The following is a 25,804-nucleotide window of genomic DNA, read 5'->3' as shown; positions in this document are numbered from 1 at the left end:
TCATCTGGGAATTCTTCTTCTACATCTAATAATAATATTGGTTTCGGCCATCCTGGTGGAGTTTCTTTGGGCTTGCAAGGCGTTTGAAACAACCCCTTCTGGCTCATCGCTGGAGGACTCTCTCTCTCTCTCTCTTTTTCTCTGTCCATTCTTCTTTCTCGATTTTAGCTTTCATGAATTAACGACGGATCGTATTCCTGATTATTTATTTTTTGTTTTTGCTCGATTCAATATCTTGTAATTTAGTTCGTACGCATGCTCGCGGAGGCTCTTTATCCTCGCTGCTGGGATCGACTTTGTTCTTTCTCCTAGGTTATTATTCGCTACCTATTGAGATTATCATTACTACCTAAGTACAAAACTACAAAAAAAAAATTATCATTGACCCGATAGCTTGCATCTCTCTCCGAATCGTAGTACTACCCGTGAATCCAAAGGTGAATGTGAAAATACCATGTTCGTGCAGCAGCTAAGAGTGGAAAGCACAAGGAGGGTGGACGGATCCTTCACCGCACCCTTCCTGCGGATGGCTATTTTCGGCTTTCTCCATGCAAGACAAGCTCTCTTCGGGGCTACCGTCGTCACCGTACATGCTTGGGCTGACAGGAAGGACAGAAATAACGACCGACGGCGAGCGGCACTTGCCCCGATGCGGATTCCCTCGTCCTTTTTTTTCAGCTGGAGGGCTCGGACAAAGATTGGGAATACGATTTCGTGCCGTGGCAAATGTACATTATAAGAAGTAACCTTTTGGTAATGTCACGCAAGGCCGTACGTGCGGTGAACGTGGACGGATGCTCGAAGGAAAAAAAGTCCCAGGGAGTTGGGTTTTTCGATCTTGATACGCACGTAACGATCGTGGTCGTACAGGGTCGGGTACCGGTGTGCCATTTTCAGCCCGGCTGGGGCGGTTCGTCTACGTATATATAAATAGGAATTGTGAATTCCGTTTGGGACTCGGATTACTTTTGCCTGCGAAGCAAAGTGAAGTTGAAAGTCCTCTTTGGGATAGGGATTGCCATTCCCCGATAGCTTGGATATCGGAGGGAATTACGTGATCACGGATTCAATCCCAATCCTGGTTTATATCGTCAGGCCTCCATGCTGAGGATCATCCTCTCCGCGTATACCCTGGCCTGCCGGATTGCATCATTGCCATCGCAGACCCCGAGGGCGTCTACAATGCAATATCATCCAAGAGGTACCCACTTCGGTCGATCCGGCACATCCGCTCGGGCTGGTTCCCGGACTCGGAGCGATGTTCTTAGCCGGTGATATCGATCCCGCAAGTCCCCATCTCATTCTTCGAAAAATCAATCTCGACCTGAGAATATATATATACTACGGACGGGATCTCAAGCAGAGCCTACGTGCGCGAGGGATTTAAATTGAAAAGATTGCGGAAGGAAGCAAGGGTAATTAGAAGGCTACGCGGAAATATTATACAAGAATATAAACCTTTTGCGAGGGCTCCCCGACATCTGAATAAAATAGCACCTGCCGAATCTACCGTTGTAAAGGGGTCCCTCGGTCGTTCTTCTGTGCCCATGGCGGGTGGTAACAGAAGGACCGTTCGATGCTAGTTAAAGGAACGAATAAAAAAGATAATAAGAAGGAAAGCCCTCGGAAGCAATTAAGAATACAGAGTATATAGATCAACGGGTGAGGCACGGGGGTGTAAAAGAAAACGTGTGATCCTTTCCTTGAAGTCGACATGTCTACCGTTACAACTGACGCCAGAGAATTCCGTGTATGTATAAAAAAAAACCGTAAGAAAGAGAGGAAAGGGCCGTAAAGTTATTATATAATGGGTGAAAGGAAAAGTCTGACATGGGGTATCTGGGAAAAAAATCGCTTTTGACATCGTATATGTAAAATGGGGAAGTCGGGCGGATGGTCTTGATGTGTCCAGAGAAACCCAGGATTCCTTACCATTTAGTATTAGTAGTCGGGTTTGCGCTGGTCTAAAATAGGCTCTATGAGCCAGCCGGTCCGTGAATTGCAAATGTTACTGCTCAACTACACAATCCGAGAGATTGATTAAGAGCTGGGCCAGACAACGTTTGGTTGCTTGGTCATCACGGAGGACTTGGGAGAACGTAGCATCGCGAAGTGGCTCCGGAAGACATTGCCTCAATGCCTCACGCGCACGTGGATTATCACTGAGCCTGTTAAAAAAAAGGTTAGCGAATCATCATTCCACTTTGAAGGACAGCATCCAGTACCTCAAGAAGCACCGAACAACGTGCTTGAGCAACCTGACCGTCTGCTGCTCGACGAGTTGATTGACCATGTTGCTTAGGACGGTACCAACGGCGTAGAAACGTTCGTACGTTTGGCAGATATATTGGAGGCCGGTATCATCAAGGAGGATCTTCTGAACGATGAATATGGCAACCGTCTTGGAGAGTTCCGAGCCAGTTTCCATGATTCGGAGACAGAGGGGAATGATCTCCGTCGAAAGGAGAAAGTTGATGACCTCGGAGCTATCATTCTTTACGAGGGCACCGATAACACCGAGGGAGGTGAGCCTGAGGTATTCGAAAGGCCGGGATTTCGACGTGGTGTTGAGGAACGGGTAAAGGAACAAGGGAATATGAGCTGCATTGTATTAGTAAAAACAAAAGTCTGCCGTGTGTATATATAGGGAGGGTTCGGTACCGTTCAGGAACAGGTTTCGAGTATCATTATGCGAGGCGACGCACTGGAGGAGTGCAAGAGCATTGCAAACTCGATTTGAAGCAGCGGCGGTTAGGGATGAAGGATTGAGAAGCGGATATACGGATATAATTTCTTGAACCAAGACCGCCATAACACCTGAACATGTTTGCAGTGTTAGTGATTGGGGGCATTTTGTCCAAGGAGAGTCGAAACGTACCGAACGAGTGCCAGAGGAGAAGGGCGAGGTCATCAACCTGTTCTCGCTTCTTGGAGAGTTCCAGGAGGGCCTGCTCGCGTGATCCTCCAGCAACAAGTTCCATAATCCAGCCGTAGACCTTCTGCTCTTCCTCGGAGGCTCGGATCTGCGCCGGAACTTGGTTCATCAAGGCTGCTGCCGCCCCACCGTTAACGGCGACCTGCTGTTGGGCTTGCTGGACATGATGCTGCTGCTGCTGCTGCTGCTGCTGTGACTGATTGGCACCGAGGAGGCTACGTGCATTGAGGTTATAGAGGCCGGGCTGGGATGGTTGCGAGTGAAGTTGAGCCTGCTGGTGCTGCAAGTGGTGTTGTTGCTGCTGCTGCTGCTGAGTCTGCAGCCACCCTTGCTGGTCGTGAGAAAACGCCTGGTGCGCGCTGGTAAACTGAAGAGAGCTTTGCATCATCCTTGTTGATGATGGTGGATATTAATGCGGGATGCTTGGAGGGCCGGTGGAAAGGTCAGATGCAGTTGAAGAACATGAACAAGGGCGGGCGTGGGGTTTGACGTTGGCCGACTTTCAGACCCGGCAGAACAGGGATGATGGAGGAGTCGGCCGAGATGAAGGTTTGTATGTCTTATAAACGAATGGAAAACCAAGAACGAAGGAACAAGGGCATCAGAAGGCGGTGAAGTCGAGAAGGGGAGGTGGCGATGGTAATGACGATAGTGATGACGATGGAGGACGGAGGGTTTGTGAGGGTTTGTGAGAGCGAATGTTTGTTCGTTCGTGCTGTGGCCACAGCGGCTTCGTCCGATGCAATCGATCAGAGAAAATAAAATAAAATAAAATAATCACACAGCCATACTAAACTTATAGTTGTCTCCATCATTCCCTTCCCCTCCTTCTTCCCTTCGGTGTTCGCACAGGAGCCTGCAGCTGTGCGACACCAGCTGTGCATCGTCGTACAAATCAAAAAAGAAAGGCCTGCGACCAGGCCCCGGATATCTCACAATCTCTCAGCTTGTTCGCTCACAATACACCGGATTTCATGCATACGGCATTGCATATATATATCGGAGGTATATAGTATATACTGAAATAAAAAAGTATAAAAAACGCTTTGTCAGGGCCCTCGGGGCTGACGTTATGATGGTGACGACGAGGAAGCAGCGGTTCTTGTCACAGCAAATGGAAAAGAACATAGGCAAACTGGCGAATCCCCTCATCCGACATTCGAAAAACATGTCTATTGCACACATTAAAACCACACCGGTCGCATTCCCTCATAATTTACCTATTCGTATCATATTACATTGGGGAGAAATGGGACAAGGAAAAAGAATTTATGTATATCTTCGTGACCGGAAGCTGAAGCGGAAAGCAAACATTAAAAGGAAAGAAGGAAAGAAGGAAGGAAGAAAGGAAGGAAAGAAAGAAAAACAAAGCGGGGATATGGATGGACGCCTGGATTTTCACGTATCTCATGCGGTCTGCCTCATTATTTGCGGGTCCCAAAGGAACCCGAGCGGAAGCGATATCTGACCGACCGGCTGGCTGGCTGAATGGCTGGCTGGGAAAACAAGGGAAGGGGAAGGTCATTAAATCTCGTAAACAAGCTAGGGGACGTTGAACAAATCGTGATCGATAGTTCGCGAGGTACTGCTAAAAATGCACGGAAAAGAGAACGATCGAGGCCTTTAACGTCAACTTGAAGCATGCCGTTCATTGGAAAGGGTAGGAGCTTGCTCTCCTATGGAAATCGCTAGGTTCACATGGAGAGATAAACACCCGGTCTGGTTTCGCGGCCGCCATGTTAGAGAGGGTGTTTGTGTCGACAATTGCAGGAGAATAATACTGCTAGAAGCCATCCTACAGCCTCAGCTCCGAGATGATTTTCGTAATCATGTTCTTGTAGGACCATGAATTTCCTGCACGAGCAATACGAGTTAGCTTTATCGTCATCACTACTTAGTTCGTCATATCGGAGGGCTAAACATACCAGCTATCTTTTTTTGTTGGATGCCATAGAGATTCATCAAAGGCACCTTGACGATGTAGATCTCGAATTGTAATATCATACTCCCGCCAAGTTCGGATTGGATTTGGCTGGAAGGGTCTGTCATACTCTCAGCCGATAGGTCATTTGTGTTCTCGCCCTTGGTCCGACGCTTCATGGAAGCGCTCATTGCGCTAGTCCCTCCGAAGGACAATTTTCTCCGATGTGACGATGGCGCGGTGGCGAGCATTTCTGGAGACTGGGGGATGTTGTCTTGAACGGTTGCAAGATCGATGCTCGGTTTGTGAGTGCATGAAAACCCTCCCTTGATTTCCCGGAATTCGACCCCCATTTCTCTGAGCACTCTCATGAGATCCGCACGGATCGCCGGGGGCGGTTTGCTCGTTGTAGTAGAGACGCTCAGCAATCCTTTGAGGAAAATCGGCTTGACGTGGTCGATCGATGGGGTGGCACCGACTGCCTCCGTACTTCCTGCGGAAGCCATATCTGCGTCTGTCTCCTCGGGTACATCTATGGGGACAGTAGAGGGCTCTTCGCGCCGTATCCGTCTGAACGAATAAGACTCTCTTCTAGCGTGTCCGGTTGAATTTGCCCTAGATGCGGTCGCCTTTCCTGCAGAACCGGGGCGGCCGCTTAAGGAGAGCGGCCTTTCGAACCCCTTGGAGGTGAGATGAGGTGTCTGGGATTCGCCTGCCTTCGGCGCGAGTTCGTTCTTCCGTCGATGGTCTGCCTCGGAGACACTCGTGGACCTACTCAGCTTAGCCGCCTTCTTCGATGAGCTCGAACTGCTCGTGTCAAACTGAGCAGCCTCCGGGCTCAGGAACTGTTGTTGATTCGGCTGCGAGCCACCCATCTCGGTATCCCTTGCCCTTCGAACGGACAAGCTCTTCCGTGGTACTGTGATATCCGAAGTTGCCGGGCTCGCACCGGAGCTTTGAACGGTAACTACGGGGGTAGCCGTGGCCTTGTAATCAGGTTTGTGAGAATGGCGGCGAGTACTGAATCGCCGTAACAAACTTGCGGCGGTGCTCTCCTTCTTGATCGAATCAACCGTGGTCGTCGGTTGCACGGGTGCCGTGGTTTGGTTGGAAACGCTCATTTGTTTCACGGAATCCACGAGTTCCTCATCTCCATGTGTCCTCGCCCGGGGCCGCGTTCGGGATGGCGAGGAAGGCTCCCCTTTGGCATCATAACTCGTATCGCTGGTGTGGGCCATCTCGGGGAGAGGTATAACCGGAACTTGAGGGGCTTTCCCTGAGTTTTCGTAAGGCGGAAGATTATTTCCGGACAACGCCAATGCCGTACTAGCTTCTGCCGTACTGAGTTCCAATCTTCGGTCCCGCTCTTGTTTTTCTCGCACTAAATAATACACCGACAGCAGGGGATGGAATGCGCTCAGAGGATCCGTGTAAGGATGCGAGAGAGCCTCTGCACTCGGAGCCGACAGTGCATCTCTTGAACTTGTGGAGGATCGGCGCTTGTAAAAATCGAATTGGAAACCTTTCTTCTTTTCCTGGACACTCGGGGTGGCAGCATTCTCCCTCAGCGCCACCCTAGCGGCTTGCTGGTACTCATCGGATTCGATAACCCGTGTCATGAGGCTCTGAATATTTTCGGGACTACCGAATTCGAATCCCGTCATTGCAAGTATGACATTGGGGTCGAGGGGAAGAGTAATGGGATCCCGGTGGGGGAGGAAGTTTTTGGGAGGCCCTTCATATCCTTTATTCATCCACGGGTGATGCATTATTTCCATCAAAGTAGCACGTTGTCTTGGGTCGGTAACCAACATTCTTGACAAAAGTCCCTTGCAATCTACCAAAGAAAATTAGCCGGTGCTTTCGATCACAACGGTTGGGTTCAGCTACGAACCTTGGGTGAGCCAAGCGGGGTAATCCACCAACCCGCGCTTGATCTTTGCGTGCAAGGCAGGCATACTCTGGTCGTCGAACGGCACCTTGCCGCACACGAGAACGTAAAGCACGATCCCGAAACTCCAAACGTCCACCTCCGGGCCGAGATACGGTTTCGCCTGGAGCAATTCCGGAGCAGCAAAATATAGTGACCCGCAGAACGTACCAAGCAAGGACCGTGGTGAGTAAAGGTTCGACAACCCAAAATCGATAATTTTGATATCGCCCGTCTTAGAGATAAGTATGTTTTCGATCTTTAGATCGCGGTGAACGATGCTATTTCGGTGACAGTAGTCTAAAGCGCTCGCGATCTGACGTCCAAACTTGCGAGCTTGCTTCTCCTTCAATCGCCCATGAGATATGATATAATCGAGCATCTGACCGCCGTTAACGTATTCGAGCATCATATACCAATGATTATTGGTTTTGACGACGTCACGCATTCCACAAATGTAAGGATGGTCGAGCAAGGTCATGATAGCGGTTTCACGTGCAGATCTGATTTCCTTCGACTCGTCTCTAGGAGCTCTGCTAGAGTGATCCTTTTCCGTACCTCCTCGAGGAACTATTTTCACGGCGCACTGGGGAATGGTTAGCCCGGGAAACCGTACATCCCTGCTCCTTCGTCGGAGACGGATTACCACGGCGTGGTCTCTAAAGCTTACCTGTTCGGATCCATCGCTTTTTCTTGCGATCTTCACTTTTCCCATGCTACCGGCCCCTATTGTCTTACCCAAAACCCAGGACCCTGTCACCCCCTGAAGAGTGAGCTTCCGGGACTTCTGAGACGATCTTCCGGATTCGTCAACGGACCCAGGGGTCCCCGCCATGGAACTCTGAGCGTCAGACATATTGGAAGGTTGCCTGTTGTGATCAGGTCGTCTCTCGTAGGAAGCAGGCGGTGGTTGCATGCGAGTCGAGTGTTGATCGGGGTCTCTTCGAGAGGAATGTTGATAACCTTCAGATCGACCAGCCGATGTCTGAGTTCGGCTAATGGACGACTGTCTGACATGCGCCGTACGCGTGGACTGCGATCTTTGGACGCTTCCTGGTGAAGCTGGAGCTTGTGGCTGCGAGGACATAGCCGATTGGTAATGGTGAGACTGGTGATGATGGTGATGGTGATGATGAGGCTGCTGCTGCTGCACAGCAGACATCTCGGAACTCAGACTGGGACGATAGGCTGCGTTGTTTGTGTTGTCGGAGCGGCGTAGCTTTTCAAGGGAGCTGAGGGATATCGCGACAAACCGTCTGAAGAAGAAGGAGAAGGGACCAGAGCCTGTTTGTAGGGAAGGACCAGACGGCTCCCGGTGTGCTCAGTCGACAGCCAGGTTGTGTGTCCAGGACGGTGTTTTCCGATGGTGCCTTTTGGAAGCCAGACCCGGCGGATTGGTGGGTAACGAAGCCCCTCCGATAAAGCTGTCAAGCGCTGTATCCTTGGGAATGGCACACTGCTGCTTTAGTGCCACGAGGTATGGTTAGATTGGGTCGGGAATTTCTTAGAGAGGCAGAAGAACGACGATGCCCGTTTGTAAGTACACATGCATGAGGAGTAAGATGAATGAGTATTAACTGTCAAGAAGACCTCTGGGAGAAATCCAGCGGCGGCAGCAGTAAGAGAGCAGGAATCAAAAGCAAGGAGGCCAGTCAGGTCAGCCAGCCAGCCAAAAACAGACGGCGATGAATCTCAGCTAGCGCAAAGGTAGCGAGCATGCCCCGGAAACGCAGGGCTAGAACAGTCGCTAGTCCAAACCTGATGACCAAAGACGGCGACAGGATGAGGTTGCGACGAGGGGACCTTGGTCTCGGAAAGGGAGACGATGGAAGGGAATGGGGAAGGGAATGGGGAAGGAACCCACCACCTGGCAAATAATGAAGTACCACTCGAGCGGTTTTTTTTTTTATATTTTATTTTTATTTTAAATTTTTATTTTAATTTTCGAAGCCGCAGAAATTCTACAAGCTACCTTTTGCGCCGAATAACGTTCGGGACGATGCGATGATGGCGATGGGTGGCTATCTGGCGAAATGCTCCGATTCCAAGCGGCCTCTGCGCTCTTGCGATTAAATTGCGCTCGAATCACCGTTGAGGGGAAACGTCGGACTGGGGATGGTGGGATGAAGATTGATGGTGTACGGGGTACATGTAATGTAGTGTAGCATACAGATGGTCTTATGTAGCCGCCGCTTCGATTCCTTCGAAAGGAGAGAGGGGAAAGAAAGAAAGAAAGAAAATAGCCTTAAGTATGAGTGCTTGAAGTGATATGTAAGAAGAAGATTGTATTCACGAAATTGTGGTAGGTAGTATTCCGAATATGAACAAAAGAGACCCACCTATGCCCAAGAAGTTTAAGTATAATTCCGAAGCAACAACCTCCTCAATAACAATCGTGCAAATGGTTGTGATTGTTGTTCTCTCCCGCTTACCCCAGCCCGTCACTCAAATGATGTCAAGGTGAAGTGATGGATGCGACTTGGTTGGGTTGGGTTCTGGCTGCAATTACTCCCTGATTTTGCCCAGTTCGGTGGAAATGTGGGTAAGGATTACCGCGGCTTCCAGACCCCGGAACCGGTAGACTCTCTTTCAAGTTATGATATGATAGGGATAGCTTCTAATTAGGAGGCCTGCAAGCACTTAAGTAAGTAGCTGTCGAGAGAGAGGTACATGTACCTACAGAGTAAATCATGAGCAATAGATAGTATAAGAATTTAAAGGGGAGAAAGAGAGAGAGAGAGAGAGAGAGTGTGTGTGTGTGTGTGTGTGTCACCGGTGAGACTTTCGACGGGGCAGCGCTGCGCCCAGCGAAGGAAAAAAGAGCCTCGATCGATTCCACAAAGTTTTCCGACTGTGCATTGTACGCTTTCTTGAATCTTACTTACATGCTCCTTGCCTTTAAGAAGTACTTGTCAACTTCTATCGTTTTGACAGACACTGTTAAATAAATATAATAAATAGAAATGTGTTGGATGTGAGGTTGGTGTCGGTGGTAGACAACACAAACGCCAACTCAATTTTCTTGGTCTTAGCGTGATTAGTCTCATCGCACCTGCAAGTCAACCCCAACTTAGAAACCTGACCGTCGCGTACTATCCAAAACCACTCCTGCATAGCAAACATCTCGAAAATGCCTTCGACACGCAGGAGCCACCGCTCCGCCCACGACCGGCCTAACGGCCTTCTTACATCTGCTACCCAGTCGCAGTCAACGTCTCCTCCCTCTTGCTCCTCCCCCAAGCCATCCGATAATCACCAAACCCTCCGGCCCTCTCCAAACCCATTGCACCAACAATGGCAGTTCGCTGCTGTCTGGGAGTTTTTGTTCCAATTCCACAAGGGTCTCAAAAGCCCATACTATGAAGACATTGAAGTAAGTGCCTTCAAATCTACCAAATTATTTCACGCCAATCTTGAGCCAATTTCTTCCGTTTCCTAACTGCAAGCCTTTGCTGATGAATATCACCGTTGTATTCAGGATTTCGCCAGAGATCTCAGTTCAGCATCCGGAACACCCCTGCTCCATGACGTTCAAATCGGTCTTCTCAAGAATGTCTCCTCACAAAGAGGCTTGACGTACGTTTGCTTCAGCTCTTGCTCTCTTCTCCCTACACCCACTCCACGAAGCTTACCTTTTTTCTTCCAACTCGCCTTCTAGTATTGAGATGTTCGACGACTACACAAGGCGACAATATGTTCACAGACGAGTCCCAGTCAATCCGTTCGGAACAGGCCCTCTTCCAATCTCCTTCTACAGCTTCGAACCGGAACAAAGGGTGTGTGTGTGTGGCTACCGTGGTCAACACTCGATAGGACCTTCCAATGCTAACCGGATATATTACCAGGTCCTGATTTTGCACCAACTCGCGATGTGGATCATCTCAAACACCGATTCCTTCAGGTCTAAAATAGACCCGCATAGAGTCATGGACCACACTGATTGGGTACCTCTCCCTTCCTCCTTTCGAAAGATTCTACAGAGGATGTACGGGTTCTAATATGTGTGCCTTATAGCGAATCGATCCCATCGGCTGGGATTCCAAAGGGAACACCTACTATCAATTCGATAACGGATATCTCTATTGTAGGGCCGAGCCTCTTCCGCCCGTTTACCGGAAGTGGAAGAGCAGGAAAAGCACCGGTTCAAGGTCGAAGCGTCGAAAAGTTACCGCGGAAGAGGAACACGAAGTTGAACAGATCGACTTCTCCCCTGACGAAAATGACATGTTCGTCTCCCAGATAGAATGGAAATGTCTCTGTTCGAATCTCGAAGAATACAGATCTTTGGTGGCGAAGTTCGGGAGCTCAAAACATCCGGATGAGAAGGAGCTTAGAAAGGTTATTCTTGAAGACATCATCCCTGTCTTCGAAAAGGAAGAGCAGGTAAGGGGGCCTTCTCCACATCGAAGGTTGACCTAGGCATTGACTAACGCTCTCATAGAAACGAAGAAGAAAACTACTTGAAGAAGAAAAGGAGCTAGCTCGCCTCGAGTTACTCTCGAATAGAAAACGATCGGCTCGAGTCGACGAGCGAATCGCCAAACGTCGCGAAGCAGAAGAACAAGAACAAGCACTTCGCCATGAACGGGAAGAGCACGAGCGGCTGGAAAAAGAGAATCTGCAAAGAAAGAAGGACGAACAAGTAAGCCACGACATTCAAACCGTCGAACTGCTTATTAAGCTAACCATGGCTAGGCGCGAATCGCCAAACTAGAAGAACGTGAGAAACGACTTCAGGAAAGAGAGCTTCGCGCCAAGCAACGTGAGGAAGAGCGAGCAAGACTTCTTGACCCGGATGCAACGGAGTCAGAGGACAACGGAAAAGGCAGGAAGTCCTCCCGCCAAAAGGAAAAACGCAAAGCTGAGTTGGATATGGAAGACAATGACTGGGTCTTTGATTGCGTTTGTGGTGTGAATGGTATAAACTACGTATGTTTCCGGTTTTATCACCGAGCTTTCGGTCTCCATCGACACTAACTACCGAATTTTTAATTTTTTAGGATGACGGAACCCGGAGCATAGCATGCGATCGGTGTGGCGTCTGGCAGCACACCGCATGCTTGGATGTTCCCACATCCATGGCCGAGGAAAGCGAATTCATTTGTGATCGCTGTCGGGACAAGGAAAAGGCTGCTACGAGTCCCCCTATAAAAATCAAACTACGTCTAACAAGACCCCTCTCATCCGATGCCGAAGGAAAAGACAATACCGACCCGCCACCGTCACCGTCATTGGAACAAAACTCCACCTCCAACAACGGCGACGCCGTACCCAGCAGACTTGAGGACGAAAAAACCATACAGCCTACAGCCACAGAAACAACCATCGCCCCCACCACCGGTACAACCATCCAAAAGATACGCCTCAGCAAGCCCGACCTCCACCCTACAAAACAAATTCTCCCACTGCCCCCTAATCCGAGCTCCTAGTTTCCGTAGTCATTGTTCTGGACAGGCTTATCAAATATTATCCACGATCTTGCCGGGCATCCGTATTACGCTTGTTGGCCCCACCACTCGGGATTGCCTTTATTAGAACCAGCGGAACGGTTCCGTATGCCTCTTCTTTTACTAAATCACTAGGATATTTTTCTTTGTTTATTTCCATTACTACTATTGTTACTTTTGTTTCATAACCAGCAGTTTCTACTGAGTTTCAGGCTGGGCCTCGCGTCACATGGGTGTATACAGAGGAAGAGGCGACTTCATCAGCTATGTGCTTGTGGGCGTAAAATAATATCAATACAAAAAACATCGCTACGGTGGCCCAACGCGCGTTCCAAACTCATATCGCAGTCTGGCAAATTATCCACGTGCCCATCCCTAATCCTTATATCTAGCTTCCCTAAAAAAAATCCACAATACTAATATACGAGGCCAGATATTTAGTGATTCTGTCGGTTTCACAGGCTGGTGTGGTGATTCCCGTGCCACCAACAGGCTACATATTAATGTAACGTCTGTTGAACCACAGCTGGACACAGCGCAATGTAGCCCAAACCCCAAAGAGGATTCGCCTGGGTGCACCACCACCACCAAATCCGTATGTTGATATTTATGGTAGCCTCGTACCTAATACATGCGAAACGGAAACCCCACGGTTTGTATATTGCTTTTTTTTTACCATCGTTTTCCACGGTCCTGTCCAGATTCCTTTCATAGGGCTGAATCGAAGCTCTTTCATCCCGTTCTAGAATGCAGCATCCCAAGCTTGCAGATGCAGGCAAACGCTGCAGCCCCATCAGGATAATCCCACAAATCAACACGTCTGTTTCACCATTTTTTTCAATGCCGTGGAATGAAGGGTAGATACCTACCGTGTAGGTATCGATGCCGATATTTCGGGAAACACAAATTAGCTAGGACTATTTTTTCGGGCCGATATCATCGTCATGAAGTTTCGAGAAGATGTCTCGGTCACCAGACTCGTTCGCGCGTTTCTCGCAAGAACCCGCGATGCTAAACTCTTCCTGCATGCAGGCGATCGTTGTTCCCGAAGAGACTAAAGTCAAAGAGCTAAAAGATTCCTAGTAGCCGGCTAACACTCCCGGACTAGGATTTTGGTACATTGGCTAATTGTTCCGGATGAGACATTCAATATGCAGCCGTTCATCAGTGACCTATTAATTAACAGATCTCGTCAACACCAACATTTCTACAAGAAGTTCCCTTCGAAGGAATCAGCTCTTATGAGAATATATGTTTCACAAGTCCTAAATAAAAACATTTGTCCATACAGAGACCGAGGAAGTATTGTTTTAGGGTGGAAACGTACGGGTGGCCTAATCTGGCGACGGATGACTGGTCCCGCTTGCCTACTTACATATTCGGCCCTATCTAGCAAAATAATTTCGGAAGCCGCAGCAACACTTGCACTGTGTAGTTTATTTCGGAAGGAAGGAAGTAAAGGGACGGCGGGCTAATAAACATGTATATATATACCCTGCATCGGCCTCGTACTAGGAGGAACTCTAAAGCTTCCCTCAGACATTCTTGTTTAATCTAGTATGTGAATAGGCAAACTGGATGCAAATCGGCCCACCCGGAAACCACTCTCGCGAGCCCGGAAGAGGCTCTCGTAGAGCCTGCGTTCCGTAACCTACTGGGGCGAGGACTTAGCTAACCGGGGGCATAGCCGCGGTTGGGTATGCTACTAAGCTTTCAAAGCTGTGGGGATTGGGGGTGGTTATGGCGGTGTAGAAATGTTGTGATGCGAAGCTACCTACTCACGGTAATGTACTCCGAATGCTGTGCCTCTCCGTTATCATATCAACTTCGCCTGGACTTCGAGGCTATACTTCGCCAGGAGAGTTTGCCCACAACGTCTTCGACCAAGCGATCAGTACATCTTCAAAGCTTCTCTTCCCCCCCCATATACACAACTACAAACCAGCAATATACAGCGACAGAGCTTCGACAGACCCAGCTAATGACGACATTAGGGACGAAAAGAGCCTACCGGCTCCCTACCTAAGAATACCCACGGATGTAGGCGATCCCTTGATCCACATCCATGTTTTCTTCTGTCTGTAGCCGTTGTGCCACATACTCTGCTGCTGCTCCTGTTAGAGAGCCTTGCACTCCGTTTGAAATCGGGATATCATCTACGAAAATTATTCCGAGTTGAAGCCAGACAAGGTCCCAAACAAAGAAGATACCCTCTTCAAAGCAAGCAACTTGGCATATTTCCAAGGATTGTGCACACCCCTTATACCCAGCGCGAAATAGCAAAGAAAGTCTCCGGAGTTGCTGTAGATACCATTCGCAGAAAATAATAATAACAATTTCGTGAGGGTTGGTGTTTCCACAGACAGCCAAGCTATAGGTGAGCTTTCACCGAACTACCCTCCCCTTCCTTTTGTTGGAATACCCGCAGTAGTGGTTCATGTTACAACCATCTCAAGAACGAAGTAACCGTCTTCGATACGCCCGAGCCGAGCCAGGGTAGTATTATTGCGGACAGAGGCATCCATATAGGCTTGATCCTACATATTTATGAAACGAGAACCCGTTGTTACATTCGCTGGTTATGGCGATATATATGCCAAACCCATAGTAAAGAACTTAGTTGCAGATAGCTTCACGGGACTCATAGAGCACCACAGATCTATAGATCGGAAGCCAGTCGAGAAATCGAACGGTGTCAAGCCTAGCCTCGCGTCGTCAGTTGAACTCGCAGCTTGCTCTCTGGCTCCTAAAATTCGGGGCTTGACAAATGCTCTAGCTGTCAAAAGTCATGCCGTCTACGGGCTTCCAGCCATGGGAAGCAGAAATTTTCCAGAATCCATCTCACAAACGGGAAGTCAAGCGGCTGGGACTATTCTAATGGGACGGTTGGCTACTTCGTAACACTAAAATCACGGAGGTGGCTCTCTGTAAACCACCGCATCGAATCAATCGAACTGTCGCGCCACCAACTCTATACATGGCCCTCCGATGTGCCAGGGCTGCACGACTCAGTTCGGGTCCACGTGCTACAAAGAAACATATACCGTCCTATCGAAGGGTTTGCGTTTCAATTCAATGGTGGGAAAAGCAAGACACCATACCCTTGCCGCATCTTGCATGAGACTTCTTTTCGAAAACGGCGTCTTCCCGTGCATCGTCAGGCTAAGGTGAATCTCTTTCTACCCACCCCTGCTGAAGCGTCTACGTTTCGATCCTCTAAATAGAGCGGAAGAGTAGCCCTGTTTCTGAAGTTTTGTGTCTTTTCTCCTGCATACTTATTCTTCCCTCGGATCCTATGTTATTATATTTTGTCCCCCAAAATCCAAGCTTCCCAACTTCCCAACAGCTCCTTTCTAGTTCATCGCCACTCCTCTACCACATTCGCATCTTGTGATAATTTGTGTGTTGGCTATAGTAGTTCTGAAGGACAGTCGTGGACGATTTACCACACTTCAACGCGGTTCTCTGACAGGGGACTTTCCAACGGCTTTAGAACACCTCGCAGATATAGGAAATCAACAGTTACCCTGTAATACAACTGAAACGTCAGCCGAATATGGACCTATCACCTTCTTCGAACTCGTTCGAAGGTTCGATTGATTTTTTGGGCAGACCTTCAATGTCGAGGACTTCTTCCTCTATTGATTTCTACAATTCGATGCATATTCCGAATAACTTCTATTCTCCCGCTCCAACAAATTATTCGACGGATGAGTGTATGACCCCAGAGCGTTGCTTCTCGGAATGTGTAAGTCGCCCCTTGTTGCAATACGTACTCGCTCTTGGTGCCAATTTAGGACATTCGCTCATTGATTTACTATGAAGGACTTTGAGCCATCCTATCAAACGTCCTTCAAGTCAAGTTCCAGGCATAAGGGTCATGTAAGTTTTATTCTATGGAATTAAAGTGTTTTCCCGAGTACAAACTGACAACCAGGGTACATAGTTACCGCACCCGGAAAATGGCAACATACATGCAAAGCCCGGGTTGGATGGATTGGGTCCCACGAGTGCATATGTGGGGAGTGAATTTGTGAGTATAATGAAGTAAACTAACATATTATAATAAAATATATATTTAATTCGATGCTAGTATTCGCCACCAAGGTCCACCATAGATGCCCCCCCAACCCCCGCGTCTTCGACGGAGGGCCAGGTGCGTCGAGACAATCCGGCTGCGTTCAACCATCTCCAGCAGGTGAATATTGACGGCAGCATGCCGATATATTCAGACAAAGAAACTTCGAAGCTGGAGCCGACTACAAAATCGTCCAAGAAGAAGCGTAAACCACCAACTGCCTCTAAGGCTGAGAAGCCAAAGGTACCAAAATTAGATAGACCACTCAGTGAACTTACAAAAGACTTCGATGGGTTGCCAATCCGAGATATGGAGAGGTGGGTACACAGGAGCCCCGAAGAGAGAAGGAGGGAGGTTGAAAAGAGAGACGGCCATGTAGCACGTCCGATGAACTCGTTCATGCTTTACAGATCTGCCTTTGCGGAAAGGACAAAGCAGTGGTGCTTGCAGAATAACCACCAGGTGGTTTCGTCTGTGAGCGGGGCAAGCTGGCCGCTCGAACCAGCCTGGATACGAGAGAAATACAACGAACTGGCAAGGATCGAAAGGATCAACCACCAAGCAGCTCACCCGGGATATAAATTTTCGCCAAGTAAGAACCAACCGCCACCACCTCGGCGACGAAAGACGTCCTCAGACGGAGAAGGTGAAGGAGAATCATACTCGAGTGAGGTAGAGGAATACCAAGACCTCGAATCGGAACCTATACAATTACCACAAATAATGGCAAGGAAGAAGAAAAAACAACGATCCAAGTTGACGGATGACAAGAAGATCCACCTTTTACCAGAGGATATGGTTATGGTAGACACGCCCGCAATTATACAACGGGAAGTGCCCATGGAAATGAACACCCTAAGGCTCCAAACTGGCGCACAAAAATCTTCATATGAGACCGTGAACCCAGGAAAACCGGCCCCCGTGAACATGACCAACAATGACATCGATGGAACATACTATCAAATGAGTGTTAGGCCAATGGCCTCAGCGAATCCCGGAAGTTCGATCATTGAGGATGTAACCATTCGGAGAACGGCTGCCCCTACCACCGCAGTAGGCATTCTACAGCTAGGACTCGAAGAAGTGCGGAAGAATGAAATGTTTTTCCCTTACCAACATCACCAAGATCATCAACAAAGACAACAATGCCTTCACCAAGAGCCTCCGGTTCCAGCGAAGCAGGAAATCTCCATGTTGGAGCAAGACTTCTCCCTATGCTCACACGAAGGCCCTCCAGATGTTGATTTCGAACAATACCGGAAGCTGCTTGAGCAGCAGGTCATGCAAAATGTAGCTGCACAGCAAGCTTACCTATTAGACCGCGGAGAACTAATCGCACCTTATCAATTTGTATCTCCGGGTCTTTTGTATATCAACACGTCCGGTGGGTATGAGTTTGGGGACGAGGGTGTGGCCGGGATCCTGGGCTATGGGGATGCAGGAGGGGCAGTGTGGCATGGTATGGGGGAAGGTGGCAGTATTCTACACGCAGACCCCACAAATTGCTTTCAATATGACGAATGGTTGGCCGAATAGCTTGGCCACGGGTTGGTTCGTGGGTAAGACCTGAGGGAGAATCACATACGCCGCATATGAGGATGCATTTCGGCGGCAGAGATTTGGAAATAGGAAAAAATGTCTATCCGGGCCTCTGTATACAAGCGGGGCAATATAAAAGGGAATATGTAATAGTAATATGATGATACTGGCTGGTGTATTTGGGAATACCAAGGGAAAGGGCATTCGGGAGTTACTACTATACCTTCGCGCTCCAGTGCTTACAAGTGCTCAGCCGTCGGGGTTGGTGTGGACTTGCTGTTTGTATTTTAAATGTATTTGCCTATCCAAGATGAATTATTGATTTCTAGTTCAGCCAGAATTGTAGCTGAAATAGTTAAGGAGTTTTTATTTGGATTCTGCAGTGCAAAGGGTTCCAAATTTCGGAAACCAGATAACTACTGAAGTAAATGTACCGATCTTGTGTTCAAGCCTGTTACCTCGTCCTCATCAAGACCTCGTAGCCTCGAATCGAATCCATATCCAGGAGATTTCGGCACGATAGAAGTTTGAAGTCTTTTTGTGTTGCCTGTGTCGTTGTCGACAAGAAACCAGCAGGGTTCACTTATAATTATAATAAGTACGGTCAACTCTCCAATATCGGCTCCAATTCTTGGACTCTCTGTTCGGTTCTGCAATTCCGGCAAGGAATAAACGTCATGTACGGAGAACTAGGCTATAAGCTAGTCAGTCTCACTCAACCCGGACACCCAGATATCGATCGACTGCCCCAGTTGCGGTGCTAACACGTGGATTCCATGACGGTAGGTCGTTCACGCGAAGCGGACACAGGCACTAAACCAACTACCACCATATCAAACGGACATTGTTCGTGCTGTTACCCGAGAAGTTCGTGATTTGCACGGAGATATCGACGAGATCACAAAATCTTACGACGGAGACTTCAACCCGTCGGAAGACCCTGCTAGAGCATGTGCCCTGTTAGTACACCACCTATGCATCAGGAGGAATAAGAGGTGTTTGCTGGCGTATCACCGGGTCAGGGCGGAGAAGATTGAGCAAATGTGTTGGAATGGAATGGATGTTGCGGAACAGGCTCAAGCCGCTCGGGTTACCGAGGGGGACGACAATGTTGCGGGAACATCATCCCATGCGCTGAGTCCTGAGGAGGATGAATATGCGAGGCAATATGGAGATATGTTGGCAGCGTATAAGGGCCAATGGACAGATATAGATCTAACCGGGAGCCTTGAGCCTCCAAAGGACCTGTTCATTGATGTGAGAGTCCTGAAAGATGCGGGCGAGATTCAAACGGAATATGGGTGAGTTGAGTTGCCAGTGATGGGCTAGCTAGAAGAGCTTGCTGACGTTGAGGCATAGGGCAATCACGCTATCGAAGAATAGCCAGTTCTTTGTACGGCAGGGCGATGTTGAACGATTGATCAAGCAAGGATTTCTTCAGAAATTGAGCTAGCCGAACCACCTACTCAATCATGTGAATACCTACTTAAGTAGTAAATACCCTGGTGCCAATAGATGCCGTTCTATATACTTATCAAAGAACTCCCAAGTACCGAAACAGGCTTGAGAAGCACCTAAGACTGTCGTGATCCTAACAGTTGGCTGGCGTGCTCAGCTCGCCATTTTAGGGGGACCCAGCCCTATGGCAGCGAAATATTTTCATTCCTGATGGAGGAGCGCTGCGGCGACGCTGATTTCCCTCGCGTACATGCAATAGGGAAGAAATTTTTTAATTTTTATTCCCTCCTGCAGAGGCACATGGATATTGTGTAGCACAAGGTCGCCCGCCAATCAAAGGTGCATGCAGTAGAAGTTCTGGCCATCCTTCCAGCTGCAGATCTAACGGCTGTCGGTGCGGGCTGGAAACCTGCAAGGCAAACGGTCTAGGACCCACCCTTGCTTGCATCATCGAACTTTCACTACGACACTCACCCCGAATGGCAGGCCGGAGCGATACAAAGGTCAGCAACTACAGCACTTCCATTATATTGGGGAGTATGAGTTCTTTAGCCTGCTATATATCGATATCTCGCCGATTGTGGACCCCTGGAATTATAGTACCAAAGTTCATATGGCAGGATGTGAATCGTTCAAGAGAAGAAGAAAAATGTTTTCCCATTTGCCTTCGAAGCCTGGTGACAGACCCCCGAGAGACATAGCATTATTTACTTACTAAGTACTTAGTATGTACTTGGACGGCACGGAGAAGCTGGTTAAGCCATGCTATTTGTCCGATACCTCTGTCGAACTGTGCTCCGGAAGGGTTGAATATTAGTGTGGGTCAACGGTTGAATACCGCTGGTGGCGGTTCCTTTAAAACCTACTAGATTTTTCTTACGTACGAGAATTCAAAACACGTCTCCCAACCAGTCTCTCGACTCGTCATTCATATACAATAAATACTTACTTTGATTGACAGGTGGGTATAGTCAATTGAATCTCCGCTAGATTGGACCACAACATATGCATCTAAAATACTAATTCCGGGAAACGGCATCACCCGGTCAAAGCAAAGAAAGGCAGGGCAGAGCGCTGAGGTCATTGCCATCGGAAAAAGAACACTCTAGGTTAACGCTTCGTTAGTCCACTGGTAGTTAAGCTAGGCAGTGTCCTAGATTATATCATCATCTATTACCATACTTAGAAGTACCGGGTAGATTGAATTGAGATCTTTTCAATCACCATCTGCATATTCCCTCCTTTCTTCTGATCCGCACCGCCATCTGCCGTTGCATCGGAACCAACCGTGGGCGTTGGTGCTCACACGCTCAGTTTCCGCTTTGGCTTTGATTGGACCTCAATCACCTTTTCTGCACCAGAAACAACGCAAAAGCATAATAGTACGTTGTCGATTGTCTGTATTCCGCTGGATAGGCTACCATGTGCGCATGTGCATGCACAAATACTCCGGGGACTTGATTAGAATATCCCTGTGCTACCTGTGCTCATCGATAACTCGATCGAGTCCGGCACCCAAGCTTTCGCTGTGCGCTCAAGAAAATATCATGATGGCCATCTGTTCAAATTTCTTCCTAACTTGCGATTATTACGCAATCTACGACATCGATTTTCTAATGCCTATATAGCTCCCGAATTCTAGAATGTCCCGGCCGGAACCCTACCCTGTAGAGGCAGGCCAAGCGGCTCGATCCCGGAGCCCGTTATCCTCATCCATTGGGCATACCCGTGGCAGGGCTCTTAATGTCCCCAATGACAGCCGTCCGCAAAGTTACACATCTCCGCACCGTATGAAAGATTATGAACGCCCTTCCGTGCGGTCGTATTTCCATGGGTCATGGTATCCTCATCAGCGTATGTTTTCCTCTTCCTCCCTCTATACTTTATGGGGGCTACGAACTCGAAAGCCTCCCCCATTGGTCAACGCTCATATTTCATAATGTTGATTAATTATTTACTTGTCACAGAAAGTCCAGATCAGCAAAACTGGGCTGCCTATGGGTCTGAGAGAATCAGAGCACAGACAGCCGAGTTAGCATCTCTTGCAATGTTAACTATATCCCCTCGAGAAACTGGAGTCGATTATCACCAGGGCGACAATACTTCACGATCGGTAGATGGCTTTCCAGGAACTGACCAAGTAATATCAGCGGATAGCCCTATTATAGTTAAATCACACCTTTCGCGGGCTTCAAATACTCGACAGGTGCTCTTCGTTGAAGATGATGGCACAAATCCGCCAGAGGGGTATTCCAGATCATCGGGCCCATCCCACCTCACCCGCCTCTTGCGGAATTCACCTCCAGAAGATCCCGTGGTCGATATTATGGATGGTATAGAGCAGAATGACGACTTAGGACGAGGCGATATAGCTACAGAAGGCGATAGTTTACTACCGACTAAAAGATTAGGTCACAATCAGCCATCGTATAATTCACTTTCGCCGAATGAAATCGAAGCTCAAGCAGCTACAGTGGTTGGGGGGAAGACCGGGTCGCTACGGAATGGGAATATACGTTCCCTGGCAACAAAGCTTTCGTCGCCTAAATACTGGAACCGACGAACAGTTTGGAGCAATGTTGTTGTCGCACCGATCAATGCCCTCCCGGCCGTTGGCTTGGCTCTCCTCCTAAATCTCCTCGACGGTCTCTCCTATGGGATAATTCTTTTCCCATTAGGCGAAGCAGTGTTTAGCGATCTCGCACCCGACGGCCTTTCTATATTCTTCGTTAGCACGATTGTCTCCCAACTGGTCTATTCTTGTGGGCTTAGCAGATTCAACGCTGTGGGTTCCGAGATGATCGAAGTGGTACCGTTCTTCCATAAGATGGCTTTCACAATTTTATCAAAAATTGGACAAGACTCAAACGCTGTCATTTCAACAACTATATTTTGCATGGCACTGAGCTCTGTTCTGACGGGTGTCGTCTTCTTTCTGCTTGGTTATCTGAAATTGGGGTCTTTGATTGGATTTGTACCTCGCCATATCCTCGTGGGTTGCATCGGAGGCGTAGGTGCTTTTCTAGTTCTAACAGGGATAGAAACCGCGGCAAGACTAGAAGGGTCCCTTGAATATACCTTTGACACGCTGAAGGTACTATTTTCACTGCCCACGTTCTTCATGTGGATGCTACCTTTGGCAATCTCGGTTCTTCTGCTAGTTTTGTTGCAATTCTTCAAGCATCCATTTACGGTCCCGGTATTCTTTCTTACAATTTTAACTTCGTTTTATCTACTTGTCGCGGCCATACCCTCCTTAACAATCGAAGGCTTGCGAGACGCTGGCTGGATTTTTAACGCCCCAAAGTCTAATGTACCGTTTTGGCACTTTTATACGCTCTATGGTGAGTACCCAACGCAAAAAGAAATCCAACAATGTCTCGTTCTAACCAAGGTTTTAGATTTTGGTGCTATTGATTGGGAGGTAGTACTAGAAAATATCCCCACGATGATGGCACTGACGTTTTTCGGGATACTGCATGTTCCAATCAACGTCCCTAGCTTGGGAATGTCGCTCGGCCTTGAAAATGTGGACGTTGACCGGGAGCTGATCGCCCATGGTGTCTCCAACTGCCTGTCCGGTCTGGTTGGGAGCATACAAAACTATTTGGTTTACGCCAACAGTGTGCTTTTCATTCGAAGTGGTGGCGATAGTAAGCTTGCCGGTATCATGTTAGCACTAGCAACTGCGGCGATTTGGGTCGCTGGACCTGGAATAATTGGGTAATTATCATACACGCCGAAACGGTTGTCAAGCGTTTACTGATGATGTCTGATAGATACATTCCTGTCTTTGTTGTCGCTAGCTTGATATTTCTATTGGGGATAGAATTGCTCAGAGAAAGTTTATATGATACTTGGAAAAAGCTACATAAGTTTGAGTATCTTACGTACGTGGCCCGTCTATACACAAGCCCAAGACTGGCATTTGCTAACTATCTCTAAAGCGTTTTTATCACCGCTGTAACAATGGGGCTATACGATTTCGTCGTGGGAATCCTGATTGGAATAATCCTAACCAGCCTGGCCTTCTCCATACAAGCCAGTCAAAAGCCAGCTATCCGTGCTGCATATGCAGGTGCCAGATCAACTGTTCGACGTCACCCCTTTCAACAACGGTTCTTGAGCCAGGTTGGGCCTCAAATTTATTTATATAAACTTGGAGGCTTCATATTTTTTGGGACAATATCCTCAGTTGAGAATAGTATCCTTGGCCTCCTTGATGAACGGAATTTTAACGAGCGGCCTATCCGGTTCCTTGTGCTCGACCTGACTGGGGTCAATGGGATTGATTTTTCCGCCGCTGAAGCGTTCATGAGGATCCGAAGGACGCTGAAGAAGCGGAATATATTCTTAATCCTGACCGGACCGAATGGGGACGTTGATGCTGCCTTGGAGGGCGTGGGAATCTGGGATGGTGATGAAGGGGGCGTTAAGCTATTTTCCGATTTGAACGATGGGTTGCAGTGGTCAGAAAACTTTCTCCTCGAGGCCTACTATGCATCGAAGGACCAAGTATCTTCACGACCTACAAATTTAGGTAAACAGAAGCCGGGTTCTGTTATTTGTTAGATCGCCGCTGACTTTTCTGCAGAAGTACCAAGCCGGCCGAGGACAGAAGTTGAGAACACCCTGAATAACTCACCGAGGATTAGCCAATTGAGGGCAGCCGCAAAGATAAGGGAGCAGGAGGAGTCGGCGTCAAAATGGTCAGGCTTCAAAGAACCATTACCATTGATACTTCAGGCGTTTCAGGAAAGAACGGCGGAGAACGAAGACTTCTGGTTTCGAGTCGTCAACTTTTTCGAGAAGAAATCGTTCCCGAAGGGTGCGGTTCTATTTCATCAAGGAGTCAGTGTTTCCCCAGTATAAGTCTACCCACCTGTGAAACAGAGAGCTAACAGAATTTCAAAGGATGTGGCATCTGAATTCTACCTTATCCAGGAGGGGTTGCTCAAGGCATCCTATAACCACCAGACGGGAGGATACTGTAATATCAAGAATCCCCGAGCTTGCGTATTCGTTATCATCACTGACTTTGAAAAACAGACGAGAGCATTACGGCTGGGACGACATGCGGCGAGCTTCCCTTTTTCTCCGAGACACCAAGAACAGCCACCGTTGTTGCTGAACGTGATTGCGTCACTTGGGCGATGAACAGAGAGCGATGGGCCAAGTTGCAGGAGCGATATCCGGATGTTGAGAGAGAATTGTACCGGTTGGCGTTAAAGCTAACGACGGAGCGAATGGATTCTATAACAACTTATATACTTACGAGGGGTGGTTGAAGCAATTGCTTTGAGACCAAAATGAGCACGAGCATGCCTTATCACCCTTCCCGTCTTACATATATGCATCAGGCATCAGCCTTACAAGTTGTAACGGCGGCTGCCGATGCCCCACCGTTTTGGATAATGTCCACGTGCGCTTCTTCCTTTCCTATTATTTCCAACGGTGGTGTTCATATTGTCCTTTTTGTTAAACAGGTTTCTTCTGGGAGCGTAAGATAAAAAGTCAAATCATTTCAGAGCTCTCACCGTTCTCTCTTGGCTCATGAACTAATGCCTGTGAAAGGACGTTGATATCGTATGAGTGTATCTGTATCGATGGCTGGAAAGTGGGGAAAACCTGTAATGGTGGGTTGAGACGTCATCTCGACATGGCTAGCTCTCATGCATAGCTGCATGGGAGCTGCAGGAGCTTCGCGGTGAGCTGAGCCTATACCCTCCTACATGCACCCGCTTTGCTTTTTGAGGCATGCATGGCACGGTTCGTTGACCAGTAGACGATTGGTTACAGCCAGGTGGGGAAGCTATGTAGCTAAGGGTTACCCTTGCAGATAATACGCATGAAATCCGTTTCGAATGGAAGTCAAAGAACACACGAAATGGCGAGCTTATGGCCTACCGTGGACGAAGCCGCCGAATTCTTTTGTCGACGTTGGAAAAGCCTGCCCGGGAAAAGCAAAGTGGCAAAGGCGTGTGACCATTCGTCGTTTGGTTCCGAAGAAGTTTTTTTTTTTTCTTCCCTGCAACAGGATCCCGTGGCTAGCCACCAAGGCTTGCTCGGCTTCGGCTAGGTGGTTTTCCTTTGGTTTGGAGCCTCGACATATTCTCTAGGAAGCATCGGTTATCGCTAAAATACAAATTCTGGCCGTCGATTTCATTTTCTTGTTTATTTTCTTTTACTTTTTTATTTTTATATGTCGCTATTTGGGACACGATCAAATGACACATGTATATACATAGAACGCCGAGGCAAAAGGTCACAGGACGTTCCATTTCATAGGTTTCAGGTGGGCGCTAATACCCGGCCAGAATCCAGAAAGGATATGGAAAGATGAGATGAATAGGGCTATTCGAGCCCGGGTGAGGTGGGGTCCTATCTGTGCTGGAGAGCCCTCGGCAGACCAGAAATCCAGCGGATTATCGTCGGATTAGCTGTTTCGGCTGTGATGCCCCGTGATTAAGTAATTTTGGGGGGGTTGGGATTTCGA

General features: G+C 48.3%; 7 protein-coding genes across 8 annotated transcripts; 4 read left to right on the top strand and 3 right to left on the bottom strand.

Annotated features, from left to right (window-relative positions):
* Positions 1-2,008: 2,008 nt before the first annotated feature.
* On the bottom strand, positions 2,009-3,323 carry DFL_007410 (uncharacterized protein; the record flags this gene model as incomplete). The annotated part of the gene is made up of 4 exons (XM_067636990.1): positions 2,009-2,168; positions 2,226-2,601; positions 2,662-2,817; positions 2,879-3,323. 4 exons carry the CDS (start codon positions 3,321-3,323, stop codon positions 2,009-2,011), a joined length of 1,137 nt encoding a protein of 378 aa, XP_067488550.1.
* A 1,407-nt stretch (positions 3,324-4,730) lies between these two features.
* DFL_007409 (uncharacterized protein) lies at positions 4,731-7,948 on the bottom strand (the record flags this gene model as incomplete). Its single annotated transcript, XM_067636988.1, has 4 exons — positions 4,731-4,789; positions 4,861-6,693; positions 6,751-7,372; positions 7,457-7,948. The coding sequence occupies 4 exons, from the start codon at positions 7,946-7,948 to the stop codon at positions 4,731-4,733; spliced, it is 3,006 nt and encodes a 1,001-aa protein (XP_067488549.1).
* Positions 7,949-9,916: 1,968 nt separating this feature from the next.
* DFL_007408 (uncharacterized protein) lies at positions 9,917-12,215 on the top strand (the record flags this gene model as incomplete). Its single annotated transcript, XM_067636987.1, has 8 exons — positions 9,917-10,159; positions 10,265-10,362; positions 10,445-10,562; positions 10,632-10,730; positions 10,801-11,169; positions 11,228-11,428; positions 11,482-11,715; positions 11,787-12,215. The coding sequence occupies 8 exons, from the start codon at positions 9,917-9,919 to the stop codon at positions 12,213-12,215; spliced, it is 1,791 nt and encodes a 596-aa protein (XP_067488548.1).
* Positions 12,216-15,789: 3,574 nt separating this feature from the next.
* DFL_007407 (uncharacterized protein) lies at positions 15,790-17,847 on the top strand (the record flags this gene model as incomplete). Of its 2 annotated transcripts, XM_067636985.1 has the most annotated exons (4): positions 15,790-15,981; positions 16,059-16,115; positions 16,180-16,266; positions 16,327-17,847. In XM_067636985.1, 4 exons carry the CDS (start codon positions 15,790-15,792, stop codon positions 17,845-17,847), a joined length of 1,857 nt encoding a protein of 618 aa, XP_067488546.1. The 2 variants fall into 2 exon arrangements, with proteins under 2 accessions (XP_067488546.1, XP_067488547.1); XM_067636986.1 differs by lacking the exons at positions 15,790-15,981; positions 16,059-16,115; positions 16,180-16,266 and having other exon boundaries at positions 17,410-17,847.
* A 680-nt stretch (positions 17,848-18,527) lies between these two features.
* DFL_007406 (uncharacterized protein) lies at positions 18,528-19,303 on the top strand (the record flags this gene model as incomplete). The annotated part of the gene is made up of 3 exons (XM_067636984.1): positions 18,528-18,554; positions 18,637-19,151; positions 19,210-19,303. The coding sequence occupies 3 exons, from the start codon at positions 18,528-18,530 to the stop codon at positions 19,301-19,303; spliced, it is 636 nt and encodes a 211-aa protein (XP_067488545.1).
* A 1,648-nt stretch (positions 19,304-20,951) lies between these two features.
* On the top strand, positions 20,952-23,581 carry DFL_007405 (uncharacterized protein; the record flags this gene model as incomplete). The annotated part of the gene is made up of 6 exons (XM_067636983.1): positions 20,952-21,162; positions 21,276-22,652; positions 22,710-23,031; positions 23,088-23,198; positions 23,256-23,386; positions 23,514-23,581. 6 exons carry the CDS (start codon positions 20,952-20,954, stop codon positions 23,579-23,581), a joined length of 2,220 nt encoding a protein of 739 aa, XP_067488544.1.
* An 80-nt stretch (positions 23,582-23,661) lies between these two features.
* On the bottom strand, positions 23,662-24,367 carry DFL_007404 (uncharacterized protein; the record flags this gene model as incomplete). The annotated part of the gene is made up of 6 exons (XM_067636982.1): positions 23,662-23,745; positions 23,841-23,866; positions 23,954-24,023; positions 24,088-24,144; positions 24,244-24,272; positions 24,346-24,367. 6 exons carry the CDS (start codon positions 24,365-24,367, stop codon positions 23,662-23,664), a joined length of 288 nt encoding a protein of 95 aa, XP_067488543.1.
* Positions 24,368-25,804: the final 1,437 nt, after the last annotated feature.

This window comes from Arthrobotrys flagrans (assembly GCF_004000055.1).
Source record: "Arthrobotrys flagrans strain CBS H-5679 chromosome Unknown unitig_8, whole genome shotgun sequence".
In the NCBI taxonomy this organism is placed as follows: domain Eukaryota; kingdom Fungi; phylum Ascomycota; class Orbiliomycetes; order Orbiliales; family Orbiliaceae; genus Arthrobotrys; species Arthrobotrys flagrans.
The sequence above is the reverse complement of the archived record's forward strand: the minus strand, read 5'-3'. Positions and strand labels throughout refer to the sequence as shown.